At 39.0% G+C, this 20,371-nt stretch overlaps 2 protein-coding genes across 4 annotated transcripts in view; one reads left to right on the forward strand and one right to left on the reverse strand.

The window, feature by feature from the left end:
- ORC3 (origin recognition complex subunit 3) overlaps positions 1-12,865 on the reverse strand; it is a 66,116-nt gene extending 53,251 nt beyond the window's left edge. Inside the window, exons 1-4 of one of the 2 annotated variants that reach the window (XM_059177118.1) lie at positions 12,770-12,865; positions 8,696-8,750; positions 2,649-2,746; positions 393-537 (exon numbers count right to left, since the gene is read on the reverse strand). In XM_059177118.1, the coding sequence (XP_059033101.1) occupies positions 393-537; positions 2,649-2,746; positions 8,696-8,750; positions 12,770-12,793 (322 nt within the window). In that variant the 5' untranslated portion in view covers positions 12,794-12,865. The remainder of the gene's footprint in view (positions 1-392; positions 538-2,648; positions 2,747-8,695; positions 8,751-12,769) is intronic. The other variant, XM_059177119.1, reaches the window with a different exon arrangement.
- An 84-nt stretch (positions 12,866-12,949) lies between these two features.
- RARS2 (arginyl-tRNA synthetase 2, mitochondrial) overlaps positions 12,950-20,371 on the forward strand; it is a 61,993-nt gene continuing 54,571 nt past the window's right edge. The window contains exon 1 of one of the 2 annotated variants that reach the window (XM_059177124.1): positions 12,950-13,042. In XM_059177124.1, the coding sequence (XP_059033107.1) occupies positions 13,007-13,042 (36 nt within the window). In that variant the 5' untranslated portion in view covers positions 12,950-13,006. The remainder of the gene's footprint in view (positions 13,043-20,371) is intronic. The other variant, XM_059177125.1, reaches the window with a different exon arrangement.

The following is a 20,371-nucleotide window of genomic DNA, read 5'->3' on the forward strand; positions in this document are numbered from 1 at the left end:
AACTAAGCAGAGGGAAATAAAATTAAGGTCATAGATAATTCCACTGAAGAGACAACTAAAAAAAAATCTATTTACCCACCAGTGTTTATTACGGAATTCAAATGTCATATATTCTCATAAAATAACTAAAAAGAGTAACACAAATATACTTCCTCTTCATTTTTCTGACAAAAAAGTTGAGCAGGGTACTAGCTAATCCTGGATCAATTTCTCTTTATTTACTGATGTATGATCAACATAAAGAACTTTTATTGGTTTTGAAAGTATATAAAACTAACTATAATTAGCTTAATTCTATAAGAGACAAAACAGGTTTATCAAACCAGGTTATTCTCCATTATTCTCAACAACAAAACCACTAATTATAAAAACAAACATACACCCATACATACCTAGAATAAGAGCAGCAGTTGGAATTTCTCTGAGTTTTATCTGACAGCCCCAGTCTCTTGAATTCTTCTGAAATCCAGAACACGACTTTTGCAGAAATTCAATTAGACTACTGAAGAGGTTTTTATTTAATTCCTCTTGTAGTTGCTAAGAAGAAAACACAAAACTTTATGAATTATTATTAGTAGTAATCTGATGCATCTTCCTAACTTTGGCAAAGAAAACTGTCATGAATCCCAAGGATGACATGTAAAATGATTATTAGATGGAAGAAATTAAAAAAAAAATTTTTTTCCTTAAATCTCCAGTCATTAGTACTTTGGACTCTCTCACTAAGAAAAATCTCATTCAGTCATTCAACAAACATCTACTAACCACCTTACAAATGAAAGGTAGTCTTTATCCTAAAAAAGTGGGGGAAAAAAAACTGAGCAAGAACATTTACAATTAAAATACATTGGGCAGGGGCGCCTGGGTGGCTCAGTGGGTTAAAGCCTCTGCCTTTGGCTCAGGTCATGATCCCAGGGTCCTGGGATCGAGCCCCACATCAGGCTCTCTGTTCAGCAGGGAGCCTGCTTCCCTTCCTCTCTCTGCCTGCCTCTCTGCCTACTTGTGATCTCTGTCTGTCAAATAAATACATAAAATCTTTAAAAAAAAAAATACATTGGGCATTGGGTAGAGTGCTATGATAAAGAACAGCACCGCTCAACTTAAGCTGAGGAGGTGACATATCTGAGTCAAAACATTAGAGCAGGGGATGGAGGAGGTGATCATATGGAGAGGAAAGTTAGAAGGAATGGGGTGTAGAAGAAGCAAGGAAGGAAGCACCAAGTACCTGGGGAACCACAGTCAGAGCTAAGTATCAAGAACGTGAGAAGTGGTAGGGAATGAGCCTGGACAAATAAGCAAGGGGCTGGGCCTATAAAGTTATACTTGATGTTTAAAAGTTAGGATTTTAGCCTGTGGGGAGAACCACTGAGGGAATGTGAAGTAGAGACATGATTCCATCAGGGTTAAGATGGGTGAATCAGGCAGCACTGTGAAGGGGATGGGGAAGCTGTACTGGCAGTGAGGTGGGAAAACTCCTGCAGCCGGCCACAGGAAGGACTTTTCATCCCAAGTCATTGGCCATGAGTTGGCCAATGGTGCCACAGGAGCTTAGTGACAGACCTGCGGGGTTTGACATCAATGGCAGAGACAACAGTTAGAAGGATCATCAGGATCCAGGTTAAGAAATGAAGGCCTAAACTAGAAAGCACAAACTCAAATACTTTCAAGGGTCATCTGGAATACATAAATGAGCAAAGCCCTAGGTGGAAAGCAATAAAGAGTAGTGGGAAGCAGTAATAAACAAAGTCCATAACCCTTCCACAGGCATTAAAAAAACAAAAAAAAAACACAACACTGTATTGGTCAAACAAAACAAGTTCACTCAAGATGTTGGCCCTAGAGCTACGAATCTGCCATAGCAGAGAAATTATTTCAGAGCTGGAATATAAAGAACATAGAAACTGGACATGAGGATGAGGGAATGAAGTAGTTTAAAAATAGCTTTACTTCTTACTCACATAACTGAATGGATAATTTATTTTTTCCTTAAGATTTTATTTGTTTATTTATCAGAGAAAGAGAGAAAGCACAAGCAGGAGGACTAGCAGGCAGAGGGAAAAGCAGGCTCCCTGCTGAGCAAGGAGCCCAATATGGGACTCAATCCCAGGACCCTGGGATCATGATCTGAGTCAAAGGCAGACAATTAACTGACTGAGCCACCCAGGCATCCCTAAACAGATATTTTAAAGAGTGCCACCACTTAAAAGCAGTGAGGACTGGCAGCTATTAAAAATATATGTTCCAGGGATGCCTGGAATGGCTCAGTCAGTTAAGCATCTGCCTTCTGCTCAGGTCATGATCCCAGCGTCCTGGGATTGAATTCTTGCTCCGCAGGGAGCCTGTTTCTCCCTCTGACTCTGCCTGCCACTCTGCCTCCCTGTACTCTATCTTGCTGACAAATAAATAAAATCTTAAAAAAAAAAAAAAAAAATATATATATATATATATATATATATATGTTCCAGTACCTGAAGCTACACTTAATATCTGGAACATGAGTGATTTTTTAGAACATACATATTAAACTAAACTAGTATTACCTATGTTTCATCAATAGTCTTGAAAACAGATGGAAAGGAAGATGAAAAGGAGCAAATCTGAGAGTTACATTATTAGAGAAATATGAAGTCATTAAGAAAAGTATTCACCTCAGTTTCAGATTTCATTTGTTGCCATATCAACTGATAAGTTTCAAATCGAAGCTTACCGTCCTCAGACTCATTTTTCCCTTTATTAAAATAGTCCCCTAAAAACACAGAAAGAAATAGGTCAGTTTCTTTTTTATATAATAAAAGTTAGAAAATCTCTGTGAAAAGTCACACAGTAAGGGAGGGGACTAAAATATGTACCAAAAATACATATATTTGGAGACAGGTAATATTCAGTATCCTTTATATTTAATTTTATTTATGTCTTGTATTTTTATTATAATAATTGTATCTATAAGATTAAAATATCTTTAATTTTTAGGCTACATTTCTATCATGTACTTCTCTATCATGTACTTAAATTGCTAACAGTACTTAATGGATTTGGTTTGAGACAGAAACATTTAATATTAACATATTTTCATTATTTGAAAGCCTTGTATACTTCACTTCATATATTTGCTCTGAACTCTCCTTTATGAAATGATTCTTACCACGATTCTTGTTATTTTATTCAATTGACACAAATTAGCCCAGCCTTCTATTTAGTCTGTCTATATTATTTTATATGCTTTTTAATGTTTTCCTCCAAATGGTTAGCCATTTATCAAAACACAATTTATCAAAATACCAGTGGTTTTCAAATTTCTCAAACCATGATCCACATTAAGGAATACATTTCATATCATAATTCAATACATAGATGTTTAACAGAAACAAAAACAAAAGTTCCACAAAATAATACTTATCATGAGATGGCAAATGTTTTCTTTTCTATTCTTTTTTTAAAAACTATTATGATTAGGTCGATTTCATGACGCACACTTGGGCTTTAACCTTCAGTAGGAAAACATTTACTTAAATAATCCATCATGTCTCCCACTGATTTGAGGTGCTCTTTTATCTCAGTACTTAAAAATGCACTTGCAACTATTTTCTAACTTCTTTTTTTCTACTGAATCCAAGTCTAGTCCCACAGCTGTTCTGAACTATCTGAAATCATTAAATGATTGAAACTTGTAGTACATTCACTTACGGAATAATTCTAGGTCTCCCTCTTACCACCACACACAATCATTCTTCTTCCAATTATTTTAAGCCATTCTTTCAAATAAATTTTGCCATTGCTAAAAAATAATTAAAATAGTATTTTGACTGGATAAAATAAAATGTGTAGGTTGATTTGGGAAGAAATAATATTTGTAATCTGTTAGAAAATCTACATCCAAAGCACTACAGGTTTCTTCTTTTAATCAAATATTTCACACTCCTTGTAGTTTTCTACATTTCTCTCATATTTCTTATTGTTTACTGCTAGGTATTTCATTGTAACAACTACAACTTTTAAAGAATTCAGTGAAAATACATATTTTGTTCCTGATTTCACTGAGAAGCCACTATCATTCTACCATCAAGTTTTAAAGTTGGCTGGTAATTTGGAATACAGATTCCCTTTTATGTTAAGGAACTTTGCTTCTGTTCATTGTTGACTCAGAATTTTAGGCAAATAGTTTTTTGGGTTTTTTTTAGATTTTTTAAAAATTTATTTATTTGACAGACAGAGATCACAAGTAGGCAGAGAGGCATGCAGAGAGAGGAGGGGAAGCAGGCTCCCCACTGAGCAGAGCCCAATGTGGGGCTCGATCCCAGGACCCTGGGATCATGACCCGAGCCGAAGGCAGTGGCTTTAACCTACTGAGCCACCCAGACGCCTCTAGGCAAATAGTTTTTAAATTTATCAAAAACCTCAGAATATACGGAAGTCATTGTATGGTAAAATGATAAGAGAGGTGCCTGGGTGGCTCAGTGGGTTAAAGCCTCTGCCTTCAGCTCAGGTCGTGATCTCAGGGTCCTAGGATCGAGCCTAGCATCGGACTCTCTGCTAGGTGGGGAGTCTGCTTCCATCTCACTCTCTGCCTACTTGTATTCTCTGTCTGCCAAATAAATAAATAAACTTTACAAAAAAGGGAAATATACCATTATTAAGAAACAAAGCAGAATAAGGTAACCTTAAATAGAACAAAAAAAGCCATTTTACTTTGATAATGAGTAAAATCATATAAAATGTTAAAACAGCAAATCAAGACATTCATTTTTTACTTGCTATAATGTGGCACCAAAATACTAACCAAAAAACTGTCAGAAACTGGGAAGTAACAGCAGCAGGACAATTCAACTTGTTACTATGACTTCTCTCAGCCATTTATAGATCAGGAAGGTAAAAAACCAATCAGCATTGAGAAGATCTACAGAATATAAGCTCTCAGTTGACAGGTTCCTTCCCTCTTCTACACACAGTGCTTGACTTCAACGCAAACATCTCCTACAGGGCCAGGGCCACCATCGTCTCAGTCTCTCCAGACCTCTCTCTCTGTCCAGGTCCTGCCCAGTTGTTTTCATGGATGTACAGTCATCCATAGAACACAGACAAGAGGCAGAGTTACCAGTCTTCTCTTAGGTATATATCCAAGTGTCTTCAAGTCAGGAGACAGATGGTGGGCAAAATGCAGGGCATCTTCCTACTTCTTCAGGCAATCTATTTCAAGAATTGAAGCCAGTGAAGGCAAGTGCTAAAATCTGGATATGTTTTCCTTATTCCTACACCATCTGTTTTATAATCAGGGTCAGTTCCTCTAAGATTCTCGTATTGAAACAGTATCTATTGGTCTTAGGTCAGCCCAATTAAAACAAAACAAAACTAATGTACTTAAAAGCAAAGTTCAAATTATATAATTAAATACATAAGGTTTACTAATACTAAAACTCTGAACAAATCTTAATAAATTATAGCTGAAATTCAACAGAAAAAGTTCTAAGGAAACACTCACCTCATCTTATGAGACGTAGTGCCAAGTAATGGTTAGACCAGAGGTTCTGGAATCGGACAACTGGGTTCAAACCCCAGCTTGGCCACTTACTAGCACTATCAGTGAGAAAGTTCTAAGTATCCTTGTATTTTAATGGAGATACTTATAATAGATTCCTCACAGTGTGCTGAGAGGATTAAACAAAGTAACACATACACAAGGCTTAGAACAACCTCGCACAAAATAAAAACTCAATAAATGCTAGCAATTTCATTAGTTGTAATGATATCGCTGGTAATACTAGATGTCATTTCATGCTCTGTATCCTTCATAGATAATGGGAAATGAAACTTGAATTTTCTCTGAAAATGAACTACTTCGAGTTTAGCAGTCTTTAACATAAAAGAAATATGTTCACAAGTCCATCACTTAAAAATACTTTAAATTGTAACTATTCTTTGTTCACTATTTCTAAGTCTATCACTGTCACTTTTTATTGGGGAGGAAGCAAGGAATACAGAAAGTTTCATGTTTCTTTGAGACTAAGGCTAAGAAAGTATAGAACTTAAGATAATGGTTTATTCTGTTAATGAGAAAATGGATTCTTATTATAAATCATATTCCCTACCCTCTGGTCCCCTCAATATGAACCATCATTTTATAATCTGCTCCTTAAGCACAGGTTTCTTATCTAGCTGGTCCCAAACTGAAGGAGTAACACCCTAAGATCTGCGTCATGCGAGGATTTGGAAAAGTCCTATTCCATAACTACACGTTCTTTATTTCCTTAGTCATATACAGTAGAGTTCAGTTTTTCTTTTTTAATTCAAAGCTAGTGCATGCATATGCTTAATTCCACATCATAATTTTTCCATCAGAATTAATTTTTACAGTACTGAATATTAAGTGTAAAGAAAAAACCTGTGAGGAGCTTTTAGGTTTCCTTTTCTAATTTAAATTCGATTAATTAACATATAGTGTATTATTAGTTTCAGAGTATAGTTCAGTGATTCATCAGCTGCACAGAATACCCAGTGCTCATTACCCAGTTATGCCCATCACCCAGTTACCCCATCCCTTCACCCCCCTCCCATCCTTAATGCCCATCACCCAGTTACCCCATCCCTTCACCCCCCTCCCATCCTTAATGCCCATCACCCAGCTACCCCATCCCTCCACCCCCCTTCCTTTCAGCAACCCTCAGTTTGCTTCCTATGCTTAAGAGTCTCTTATGGCTTGTCTCCCTCTCTTATTTCATCGTCTTGTTTTTCCCAGGTTTGTTTCTTCTACTAACCAGAATCATGCTGTATGTACTGTTCTTTGATGTGCTTGTTGGAGACTCAGCCTAGCACACTCCTTTTAATCCATTATGTATTCCACAGAATTAGTGTCTCTGTTCGGGTTGCTTCTTTCTGCTGTTATAATTTTGTCCACTTTTGTGCACAAACTTGAGCACAGGGGCTGGAATTTGGGGGAAGAGTGCCAGTTTGAGCCCTTGATAATCTGAAGTGAAGGCGTGGTAACTTGGCATTGAGCAGGTGGCAGGCCGAGGCTGCTGACTCAGGCAGGAGGTCAGCGGGACTGTGAATTTGGGTTCCACAGGCCAATGGCATCATGTGTGACAAGGACATTGCTTGTTTCCTTTTAACTTTTGTTTTTCTGGGAAATTTTATCCCTCCTTCTATTCTAAATGAAAGCCTTGCTAGATGGAGTACTGTTGGCTGTAGATTTTTTCCTTTTAGCACTTGGAATTTATCATGCCACTCCCGTCTGGCCTGCATACTTTCTGGTGAAAAACCCAGCTATTATTTCTTCAGACAAATCTTCTGTCCTTTTTCTCTCTCTTCTCCTTGTGAGATCCCTATCATGTGACTGATGCTTGACAGTGTCGCTGAGTTTCCTGGATCTATTCTCATTCTGCATATTTTTTTTTTTCCCTGTGAGCAGCTTTTAAAAAATTACCAACATTTAGGTACCGCTTCTAGAGATTCTGATTCAAGTGGTCTGAGATGGGGTCTGGGCATTAGTATCTTTAAAAAGTTCCCCAAGTTGAGGGGCACCTGGGTGGCTCAGTGGGTTAAAGCCTCTGTCTTCAGCTCAGGTCATGATCTCAGGGTCCTGGGATCAAGCCCCGCATGGGGCCCTCCGCTCAGCAGGGAGCCTGCTTCCCTTCCTCTCTCTCTGCCTACTTGTGATCTGTCGGTCAAATAAATAAATAAAATCTTTAAAAAAAAAAAAAAAAGTTCCCCAAGTTGAAATCTAAATATGGTCAATAGATTATATCAATGTTAAGTTTCCTGGCTATGATACTGTCATCAGTTACCCAAAATATTACCACTGAAGATTACTGGGTAAAGTGTACAAGGAACTCTCCACACTTTCTTACAACTATATATGAAAATCCAATTATATCCAAAAAACCCCAAACACAATTTTTTCTTATAAGTTCCCCAAGTGATTCTAATCTGCACCTATAATTGAAAACCAGTACTATACACATTTTCTGGCAGTAATGTCATGATTTGTTTGAAAAAGTCAATTCTTTCTAACATGACCACCAAACAGATTACCTGGAAATGAATGAAGAAAGTGAAAAAAACAGTATTTTTTTTTTATGTTTAATTTCATTGAGAAATAATTTACAAATGATAAAATATGACTGTTTTAACAGTTTAATGTGTCCTAACTTGCATAACTGCTCCCTTGATCTAGAAAACATTTCCATAAGTCGAAAAAAGTTTCTCTTGTCCTTTTGTAGTCAACTTCCCCTACCAACACCCCAGGAAATCACTGACATTTTTAAGACAGTCTCTCTCTGTTTTTTAAATTTCCTTCTGAGTTAACCTTATTATTTTATTTTATTGATATATGCTTTTAAGTAAGCTCTATGCCGAATGTGGAACGTGGGGCTTGAACTTACAACCTGGAGATCAAGGGTCACCTTTGCCATCTGACCATCCAGGCACCCCTAAGACAGTCAAACTTTTTTGAAAAACAGAGATGTATCCTTTGAAGAAAATTTATTTTCTAATTTGCCTTTTGAAGGTATATTTGGATTCCCTTTTAGACTGAAAGTCTGGGATGTACCTTATCCCTTTCACTACACCTTGGAACACAACTGTCACATCAAGAAGGTAAGTAAGTCAAATTTAGACAAGAGAATTACTAATTTAACTAGGGTTAGGTAAATTTAAGACTTAGGGGAGGAAAATTAGCCAATTCAATATTAAGACATCTTACCTACTGGCACAGAGATCTTTCTCTTCTTGAAGTTTGGCTTAAACACAAAGCAGCCCTTAAAAAAATAAAAGAAAGAAAGAAAAAAGCATAAAGTCAAAGTATCCAAGGAACAGATAAATCCCATTAACCAAATAGTTTATGGATAGAATATCTTTAAAAAAAACATTTCTTTAAAGTGCTGAGAAATTCTCTTCTATCTGAATTACAGGAGGAAAATTCTTTTTTTAAAAAGATTTATTTATTTATTTTTTATGGAGAGCGTATGAGTGCAGGAGCAGTGCAGAGGAGCAGAGGGAGAGCCAGAGAGAATCCCAAGCAACTCCCTGCTGAGTGGAGACTGGAAAGAGGGGCTCAATCCCAGGACCCTGAGATTATGACCTGAGCTGAGATCAAGAATTAGAGGCTTAACCCACTGAGTCACCCAGTTGCCCCTAGCAAGAAAATTCTAAATATAAGGGACTATCCATTTCTTTCTCCTCCTTCCCATGGGAGGTTCATCTTTGATTTTACTCTTAGGGAGCTAATCTAAGAGAAAAAGAAAATATAAGCTGATGAAATTTAAACCCAGAAAGGTTTCATTTTTATAAAACTCAGAGAAGAAAGAACATAAGTACTATTAAAATGAATAACACTCTCTCATTTCAAAAGAAGTATTTATTATTTAATTAAACTTCAAGTATCCATAACATGGTCAGGACATAGATAATTTGGCTATTGTTTCACTTTATATACCTTTCTTTATCTGATAAAAGTCTTATTTATCTGTGGGAAACCTTCCTCAGTTCCCTAGTTAGAATTATTCCTTTCCCTAAGATCTCACAACACTTAAAGGCCTTTATTTTGCTTTGTTTTAAATCACTTTCACTGTGTATCACAGTTATTTAAGGGTCTATCTCACCAAGTAGTTTGTGAGTGCCTTCAGAGTACAGGCTGCATATAATTCATAATTATTTCCTCACTGTCTAGGACAGGCATTAGCATATACATTAGGCAATCAGTATATGGAATGAATGCTTGCCAAGTAATTTTCCTGGTAATCTCCTAGCTACATTTAGCTTCATATTATTATTTGGCTAGGGATACACAGCCCCCAAGCTATTGGTCCTACGTTTATTCTACCAATCCTAAAGCCATGCACCACGTACAGCTTCTTAAAGACTACCATTTTTATGGAAAATGAAAGAAAGAATGAAAAAAATATACCTAGAAAAAGTCATCTCAGGACAGTGCTAAAGAAATCTAGGCAAATACAAAGTGGCCATTTGGATAACAGGATCCAAAATAAGTTCTGTGCCTTATACTCTTGTATTTGCAACGAGTGAACTATTGAAATACCCATTCACATTTAGAAAAATCTTGTAGTACCACAACAAGCTTGTCATTGACTCGTTTCTATATCCACCTGCAATTCAGTAAAGGAAAAGGAGCTAAGAATGAGTAAGATATACAAGGCTCCAGAATAGATCCTAAGGTATGGCAGGTAGTAATATGGTTAACCACTTTTAACTGCTGATCAAAATGATGGTATTTGAGAGAGAAGCAGTCTAGGAGGAGAGCTAACAGGTAGAAAATATGACAAGGAAAAGGAAGTTTAGATAGGTTAAAAAAAAAAAAAAAAGCTAGCAGTTCTATGAGCTCCTGAAATAGTCCTTAAAGAAACTTACTGATACAAGTTCCCCTTCATAATCATCTCAATACAAGCATTTCTATTATAATGTCATAAATGCTTTCCTGAACAATATCTCACAATTCTTGCAATATATACAAAAATATGAGCCTTATGCAATGAAAAGGATTAGAGAGCAGACCACTCATCAAAACCTATGGAACTTTACAATCAGCACAAAACAGAAACAGTACCATTCCTAATAAAAAATACTAGTGTATGAGAACTGCAACTACCTCCATTTTGACCTAAAACTTTCCAATAATTAAGTTCTTCTTTATAGCTTTTTTTTTTTTTTTTTAATGATTTTATTTATTCATTTGAGAGAGAGAACACAAGGGGGTGGTGAGAGAGAGAGAAGCAGACCCTGTCAGGGAGCCTGACATAGGGCTCAATTCCAGGACCTGGAGACCATGACCTGAGCCAAAGGCAGGTAGGTGGCTAACCACCTGAGCCACCCAGGCACCCCATCCAGCCGATCTCTTAACTCAGGCAAAAGTTCCAGTGGGCACAGCTTCTCCTGATGGTAATGGAAACTAACCACTCAATCAATAAGGTCTGTCCCGAGACAGTAAGACCCCGCCCACGACTGACTCCAAGACAAAGATCAACCTGACCTCTACTGCCCTCCTTAGTCCTACACTTTTCTCACATAAACCTGGAAATATTATCAGCACTTTGCAGACCATCTTTGAGACTCTAGGTTGCTGTCAGAATTCTCAGTGCTGGCCTCACTGAAACAAATTCCGCTTTCTTTCTTTCTTTTTTTTGGTGAGTAAAGCGATAGAACTTTATTAAGTAAAGACACAAAAATCTCTCAAGAGTGAGAGGGGTACCAAAAGGGTTGCCAACAAGGGTCGTTAGGGTTGGTCTTTCAAGGAAAGCTAACCAGGGAACGCAAATCTTTTTAAAATTCCTATTGGTAACACCATCAATGGCTCATTTCTTTTTAGGGGTTGGTTATTATTTGTTGGTCACAGGTGATTATCATAAAGCACCCCCGCCCCACCCCAGCACATCTAGGGCGGGATGGTCCTCCACCCTATTCCTTTCTAGTTTCCCTACCACTCATTTCTCCGATTTAGGATTTTGTCGGTAGCAAGGGGCTGAAGGTGGTCTGTTTGGGACCCTGGAGTCAGGTGCTCTTTCACCCCTGTAACCAGGCTACACAAGCACAGTTAAACCTCTTCTGGCATTTGCACCTAGCATCATAGTCAATATTCTATAGACTTAAGCTCTATAGCTTTAAATTCCCCTTTGATACTAGTCTCAGAAGGCACACCTTCCCATAATTCTAGTTTAATTTAATCAAAATTAAAGATCAGATCCATGGCAGAGCCCTCTAATCTACTATTTTAACGTAGGGAGAAATGAGTTTGCAGTTTTTTCATCTACATTCTCAACTTTATCTCAGCTTAACTTCAGCGGCTCCTGGCTGCACTCACAATATTACTAACAGTCTTGCTTGGGTCTGTAGCAGTGCTGTACAACTGAACTTTTGGTAATGAAGGAGAAATATCATGTCTCTGCACTAATATGGTAGTCACCACCACATGTGGTTACTGAGCACTTGAAATGTGGCTAGTAAAACTGGGAATATGAATTTCTTATTTAATTTTAATTAAAACTGAAATAGCCACATGTGGCTACTGGGTACTTATATTGGACAATTTATCTTCTTACCAACCAGACTATCATGTCTTCCTGAAAGCCATGTAAGGCAGACCATATGAGGTCTATGTGGTCTCCTCCCTCCCGCCCCCAACACAACTTTTTTCATTCTCATTTTTCACAAGGTTTCCTCTCTGATTATACTGATATTTCAACTTCTTTGATAGGTCATCTTATTTCTATCCTCTGGGCCAAAGAACATGTCATTCCCTACGCTAGAACAGACTCCCTACCCCCAATCCTTTGCCTAACTGCTACTTTTTTCCGGTCTCAGCTAAAATATCCTTTTCTCCAAACTTTCCCAGACCCCAGGCATTCTTGCTAACACTTAACCACAATTTCTTATCATCACCTCATCGGTGTTTAATGTCTTTTTTGAGCACAGTCTATTTTGTTTACCACTCTATCTCGTACCTAACGGAATGCTTGCCGCACATTTATAAGAAAGAAAAAGGAAGGGACGGGGGGGGGGGGGCCCACATCCTCGGGGGATTCGACCTCCACAAACCAGATCTTAAAAGTCCTCCAGGCCAAAACAACTAAGGCTGGTCGGTGTCTTCGCTCCCCGAGCAAAACTGACCTCCACTGCACCTAGAGTAAGGACGCTTCGGCTCAGCCCGCCACTCCCTACCCCTCGAGCCTGTTCATTGAGGCCTACGTAACCTCTGCTACATCCCTTTTCCAAAAGAGAAAGAGGCGAGGGCCGAGTCTAGTGGGCGTACCTCCTCCCCACCTACCTTGGACACCGAGGAGGTGGCCATGGTCCCAGCGGCCCGCGGGATTTGCAGCTGCACTCGGGATTTCCCGCGCTCCCTCGCGGCAGCAGGGCAGAGGTTAGTGGCGGGCCACGCGGCTTCCTGATTGGTTGGCAGAATCCTCCCGAGCGGGCTTCCGGCGCGCATAGGCGGGGCGTACGGAGGAGGGCGGGGCGAGGATTGGGCCAGGAGTTTGGTGCGCGTTTCGTGGAGGCGGACATGGCTTGTGGCTTCCGCAGGTCCATCGCCGGTCAGGTACGGACCGGGAACTGGCAGTAGGAGCGGAACCCCCACCCCGGGTCAGCCCTCAGTCAGCGAGAGGGGGATTCCACGAAAACCCTGTTTCGGTCGCCTTCTCCCTCCTCTCTGGAGCTGCTCGAGCTGTGGAGGCAGACCTGGTGGAGGGTCAGCCATGCAACCCAAATCTGTTTTTCAAGGAGAAAAGTAAATCCTAAAAAGCAGATGTTGCTTCCCTCAGTCCTTTCTACCCCAGAGATTTATAAGCTTGACCCTAGTGGGAAGTCACTGGACCATGGTTAGAATCCATTAGAAATCAGTGTCCCTTACAATTGGTGAAATTGCTAAGGGATCTGAATTTTCATTCGAAAGGATCTAATTTAAAAACTGGTCGTTTGTTGCAGTCATTTTGGTCGTCTGTCCTAGCGTTATTTTTGGTAACTCCAAAGGCAACGTGAGAGGCCGTTTTTCTTGATTCAGAGTCCTCTCTGTGAACAGCTCTGTAATAAAAGGAATAAAACACATGAACATTAGATTTCAGCAAAAACAATTTTTGAAATTGCAAAGAAACTTTCAATTGACAAACCCATTTCCTTTTTTATTAATGGACATATTAGTGGACATATTCTGCCTGGTATATAATTTCCCTCAGCTTATTTTTACAGTATTTCTGGACTTCCGTGGGAAAATTCCTCTGCCGTGTCTTTGTGCTTATAGTCGTATTGCCCCATCCAATGCCGGCTTCTCAGATACCACCCAGGACCTTCTGATAGGACAAAGCTGAGTTTATGGTTTACTGGGGGAAGAAAGAATACTTCAGCAGAGTGTGGTCGTTTCTGGGAAGTCAAGGTCAGATTTTTCTTGAGAATCTGATGTACAGTTTAAGGCTGGTCTTTCGGTGGCCCAGGGTGAGAGGGTAAGGGAGTGGAGGAGATGGCTTGATTACATACTGATCTTCACAGAAGGCAAGGGAGTGCAAAGAATCTTAGGGTACAAACTGCTGGTGCTTTTTCTTGAAGAATTGGTTTTTCAGCAATGAATAATCAAGCTATTTGTCTGGGCAGGAGTTATAACGAAGACCAAGAAACAGTAAAGTCATTCTAATGTAGACAGTAGGCTATATCCAGAGTAGGTGGTTTGGGACCTCATTGTCCAGCTGTGTTTGGAGGGGGGAGAGGTAAGACGGTTTCCTTTCTCACCCTATAGGTCAAAATAATGCCGGGAGCAGAAACATTTTGTGTTTAGTTTTGCAAAGGCTGTATTCTTCCTTGTAAAGAAGTTAAGTTGGAGAAACAGGAACTGGTATGTAGTGTGTATTTGTGCTAGTTGCTTTACATTCACATTTAAGCCCCATGATGACCCTATGACATAGAAGTATTAACCTTATACAGTTGAACAGGCTGAGATCCAGAGATTAAAAACCTACCCAAGGCTAGTTCATGGTCAGTAAATTGAAGAGATGGTTTATGAACAGGGGTCTAACTTCAAAATCAGCCCTTTCCTGTATGCTCTGCTATCAGTTTATGAAGGCAAGAAGCACAATCTGATCATTAAACAGAATATAATAGATTTCTCTGGCAACATAAACTAAGCAGATACATATTTCTCCACACATGGAGTCATTGAAGGATGACCTGAAATGAGGTTAAATTAAAATATGTACAATACAGGGGCGCCTGGGTGGCTCAGTGGGTTAAGCCGCTGCCTTCGGCTCAGGTCATGATCTCAGGATCCTGGGATCGAGTCCCGCATCGGGCTCTCTGCTCAGCAGGGAGCCTGCTTCCCTCTCTCTCTCTCTCTGCCTGCCTCTCCATCTACTTGTGATTTCTCTCTGTCAAATAAATAAATAAAATCTTTAAAAAAAAATATGTACAATACATATCTTTATGAATAAGGATCGTTTGCTAGAAATGGCACATTCACTCAGCAAATTTTGACAATGAATCTACATTTTTCTAAGCACTATCATCAGTCCCAAGGTTTAAAATGAGTAGAATATGGCTTCTGGCCTGGCCTGGCTCTGGACTAACTTGTGGAAACACATGTATAAACAGTTAATTGCAATACAGTCTGTAACCATTGTATTAGAAATGTGTGAAGTGCTAAGGGAATATGGAGAAGACAGCTTCCAAATGTCAGGAATGCTTTGTGGAAAAGGTAATATGGAGCCTCAGTCCTGAAGGAAGGATGGATAGGAATGTGTACCAGGTTAGTAGGGTGAGAGCTTAGGGTGTGGTAGGGTATCCCAAGAACATCATATGTGTGGGCAACAGACCCATGAGAGCGTGGTGTATGTTCACGGAACCACAGTATTTGGATGGGACTGAAATTTAGAATATGCCTCTTGGGCCTCACCTTAGTAAGTCCTTTGGACTCTGTATCTTCAAACTAATATCTTGAATCTTTCCATTCTTTTCCGTCCCTGTTGCCCTTTCCTTTCCTCACCCCAAACCCAGCTACTATTATCACCTATGTCATTTGCTTACAACAGCATTCTGATGGGTCTGTTTCCATCCTTGCCCTCCTTTAAATACATCCTCCTTATAGCAAAAAAAGTGACTTCTCAAGTGTAAAATCATGTCACTTATCTATTTAAAACTGCATTGCACAAACTACACCAGAACCTTAACATCTTTCTTTCCAACATCCATTCATATCACCCTATTCCTTTCTGCAAGATCCTAGCCCCACTGTAATTTTGCTTTTCTAACAAAGCAAGGTGTTTCCATTCCCATTGCATAGATGATTCCCTGTGCCTTAAAGGAAATGATTTTATATAATGACTCTTCGTGCTAGATGGAAATTTCACAAAACAGTACTTATAATGTATGTGCATTCTTTTCTGTACCACATTTTTTAGAAAATCCTGATTGGGACTCACTGAATTTATTCCCAACTGACAACCTGTAGTTTGAAAGGTGTGTCCTCCAGTTGCTCTCTATCTCAGACCCTTGTTTGCTTCCATCATAGCATCTATAAGAGTTAGTAATTATTTCACTTGCTAATTATTATTAGGTAATTAGTTATTTTGTTTTGTTTTCCTTGTTTTGGTGTGTTTTCTCTACAGGCTTCATGAAGACAGCGTGTTTTATTCACTGTTTCTCTAGCACCAGCAGAGTGCCTGAAACAAAAGGCTGTTTATACATAGTTAAAGAATAAGTCATCTATTGTAATGTAATAAGTTTGCAGCTTCACCAAATGAGTTCATAATTTTAAAGCTGTGAGATAAAAAAAAGTGGAAAGGATTAAAATCCATTTGTGTGACTGACTCACTCTTGGCAGGTTAATTAACCTGTCAGCTAGAAAATGGTGGTATTGATTCCAAGTTTACAGGATTGTTGCAAGGATTAATGATAATGATGAAGAAAACAATAATAACTATTGTTTGTGTAATATCTTACTTGTACCATGCAGTTTTGGTGAACTTCATGGGGCTATTGATAAGATCTAATGACATGTTAACAGAAAGTGCATAGACTCAAAAACTGAGGGGTTTGTGACTTTACCTTACTAGTCTATCACAGTTCCATGGGTGGTGGCAGAAAACATGAGTTCCCTGGGTGGAAGAAAAGGATTATTCACAGCAATAGTAGTAGACAGAGTGTCAGCATTTACTTATATCGGTTCCCCAGGCCACTCTTCTAAGCACAGGGTGATGTGAAGAAGGTCAGATAGATGATATGTGCACAGGCCAGGTGCTCTGTCACATAGAAGAGGGACCCTTGAGGCTTTGAGGATGGGAAGTAAGCATGTTTCCCTTTGCTCTAGACTGGGACACTATTTCTGTCTTACAAATCTGTTTTCTATATGGACATCCTTGAAAAAATTTTATGTCTGCTTACAAGACATGCAGAAACTAGGAATCCCATAGAAATTTGTCTCCTGTCACTTAGGACAATGGTGTGCACACAAAGTGTACAGTATTTGATACTATCATGTTTAATCTTTTCAGTCATCCTATCTGTAGCATTGCCTCCGTTTCTTAGAGGAAGACACTGACACTCAGGAAGGTGAAAGAAAAACTTACCGAGCAACAAAATTGTCGAGTTGAACTACTAACCCCGCTTTTTGACTCAAAGCTCGAATTCTCTTTATTATGTAGAAAAACCTTTGTAAAATGTTCCCCACTGTATTTGGCTCAGAAACATAATAATGGAATGTAGATTGTTTCCCTTTCTCAGTTTCCTTTCATTTAGAGTTTGATGTTAAGTTTAAAACATCCCACTGAAGGGCGGAAGTGTGGCCCATTCAGTTGAGCATTGGACTTGATTTCCGCTGAGGTCTTGATTCAGGGTTTTGAGTTCAAGCCCTGTGTTGGGTTCCACACTAGTTGTGTGGAGCCTACTTAAAAAAATAAATAAATCCAGGGAGTTCGTTTTATTTATTCATTTTTTTTACTTTTAATTTTGAATGTCAAAATTACGGAAAAGTTGTGATAATAGTGCAAAGAACTCCATATACTTTCTTACCCAGAGCCACCAATTAACATTTTACCACATTTGCTTCATCATTCTGTCTATATATATTTCCTGTATCCCTTGAGAGTGGGTTTCGTAAAGCATGCTCCTTAACCTGTCAGTACCTCATTGTTTACTTCTAAGAACAAGGCTTATCTTACCCAGCATGGTATAGTCATTAGATTCACATAATACCATATAATGCTTTCATTTAGTGTATACTCCATTCCAGTTTTGCTGATTTTTTTCAGTATTTTTGTCCAGTATAGGATCACAAGCTGCGCTTGGTTGTTGTATCTTAAGTGGCCGTAAGCTCTTCTCATTAGTTTATATTTATATAATGTGCTAGAAGAGGTATACTGCTAACTGTCTTACTGAATAGAAGACAGGATTCCTTGACTGTTGATGAGTTCTGTTAGATTTCAGGTGTGGCCTCAAGGAGCAATTAAATTTGATGACCAGTTGTCATCTAGTAAAAGCTGAAATAGTTGTGTGGGGAAGATACTCATCCGCATTCAGGTGAAAAACAGGACTGACTGAATGGTCTAAATGTATACTTCGCTTCTAACCTGTTCTCACAGGCCAACCAGCATTCAGTTCTGCTTAAAACTGTAAGTTCTTCAAGAGCTGTGTTAAAATTCTTTCATTATAGATACTTGGTAATAACTTGTCTTCCAAGTCTTTTGGAAAGTTCTCTTCTGAACTCTAAAGGTTCAGTTGTTACCTGGTTTGCTGCCAGTTTGAGTCTGAGTTAAACCAGACCTGTATCTGAAGAGAGTCTGTACAAGTGTGGGAGTGTTTGTGCGTTGGCTCTTGGTGGCATATTTGCACACCAGACCTGATTATATCAGAATCAGAAGTAAGGAATAGGGCGCCTGGGTGGCTCAGTGGGTTAAGCCGCTGCCTTCGGCTCAGGTTATGATCTCAGGGTCCTGGGATCGAGTCCCGCATGGGGATCTCTGCTCAGCAGGGAGCCTGCTTTTCTCTCTCTCTCTCTGCCTCTCCATCTACTTGAGATCTCTGTCAAAAAAATAAAATCTTAAAAAAAAAAAGAAGTAAGGAATAATCAGGGATAATAGACAGTTTAAGTAATTTAAGATCTGAAAGAGTGAATGATAACATTTTAAGAATTTTAAGACTTGTGGCCTATAGACTGTTATATGGGTAAAAATGCAGAGCTAGGGGAGCCTGGGTGGCTCGTTGATTAAACATCTGCCTTTGGATCAGGTCATGATCTCAGGGTCCTGGGATTGCACCATATGTTGTGCGGGGATGGTCCCTGCTCTGTGGGGAGTATGCCTCTTCCTTTCCCTCTGTTCCTCCTCCGGCTTAATTCTTTTTCTCACAAATAAATAAGTAAAATCTTTTTAAAAATGCCGAACTAGTTTTCATATGAAATGCCAGTTTTGCTACCTATATGTCTGATTGCTAAGGCATGAGGATCTCTTTTTCATTAGCAAAATTAGATTTATTTAAATATTTTGTTTATTTATTTGATGGAGAGAGCAAGAGAGCACAAGCAGGGGGAATAGCAGAGGGAAAGGGAGCAGCACACTCCCTGCTGAGCAGGGAGCCCGCTGTGGGACTTGATCCCAGCACCCTGGGATATGACCTGAGCCGAAGGCACTTAATCTGCTGGTGCCTGCAAAATCGGAATTTTTGTTAAATTACCAGAGATTTTGATCTTGAACCTAGCAAGTTTAACTCCTAATTGAATTTAGAACCTGTCTAGAACCAGGATGAGAGGATATTTTTTTGGCGTTGTGTTCAGTACTTGGATACTTGGGGTAGAAATTGTGTGTGCCTAATGGAAAAGGAATGGTTGAGAACCTCCCACATCCTGGTTAATTAGTGTGCTTTTTCATATTGGGTACCCTGGAAGTCGGAGTCTATTAGGAACTCTGATGTTACGTTGCCAGATCTAAGATTTATAATTGTATCTGGTACATTGTAAGCACTGAATACATATTAGTCATTATTATATTACACATTAGAATCTCTGATCTTAGGTTCCCAAACCAGATCTGGCTTATATGAATTTTCATTTTTTATACTCTCTTACATGTTCTCTTTCAAACCTCAGATTTCTTCCTTATTCATTGTGTTAGTTTGTTTGTCAAGGAAAATTTTTAATATTTTGTGGATTTTATTTCTCTGTTAAAATTTTGAGTTTTATTGTTGTGGTCTTATCTTCATTGAGTAATTTTTAGCATATTCTGTAAAATTTTTTTCTTTTCTTTATTCTTTCATCTGTAAAACTTTTTTTTACTGTCTCAAGTAGATAGTTATCAATAGGCCCATGTTTTATTCGTGGTAGTCCTAGGTGAAGCCCAATGCCAGGAGAAACAACTTTTTTTGAAGGGGAAAGAAGAAATCCTTTAGTTAAGGAAACTTGTAGGCCACATTCTCATCAGAGAAAGCACTAAATCCGAGCTCAGAGACAGTTAAAGACAGTCTTACTATTTCCAAAATAATTCGCGACCTATGAGAATCTGGGTGAATTAAAAACCAGGCTCTCTGGGCACCTGGGTGGCTCAGGTGGTTAAGCAACTGCCTTCGGCTCAGGTCATGATTCTGGAGTCCTCTGACTGAGTCCCGCATCGGGCTCCCAGCTCCACGGGGAGTCTGCTTCTCTCTCTGACCTTCTCCTTGCTCATACTCTCTCTCACTGACTCTCTCTCAAATAAATAAATAAAATATTAAAACAAAACAAAACAAAACAAAACGTGCTCTCTGACATTCCACCACTTGACAGTAGTTGTTAATTTTTCTTTCTTTCTTTCTTTTTTTTTTTTTTTGTGCCCCACCTATTTGAAAGATATTCATTCCCAAGCCTAGTTTATAGACCGGAATCACCTGAGAAGTATTAAAAAATACCATAGCCCAGGCC

The sequence above is a fragment of the Mustela lutreola genome, chromosome 6 (assembly GCF_030435805.1).
Source record: "Mustela lutreola isolate mMusLut2 chromosome 6, mMusLut2.pri, whole genome shotgun sequence".
NCBI lineage: Eukaryota > Metazoa > Chordata > Mammalia > Carnivora > Mustelidae > Mustela > Mustela lutreola.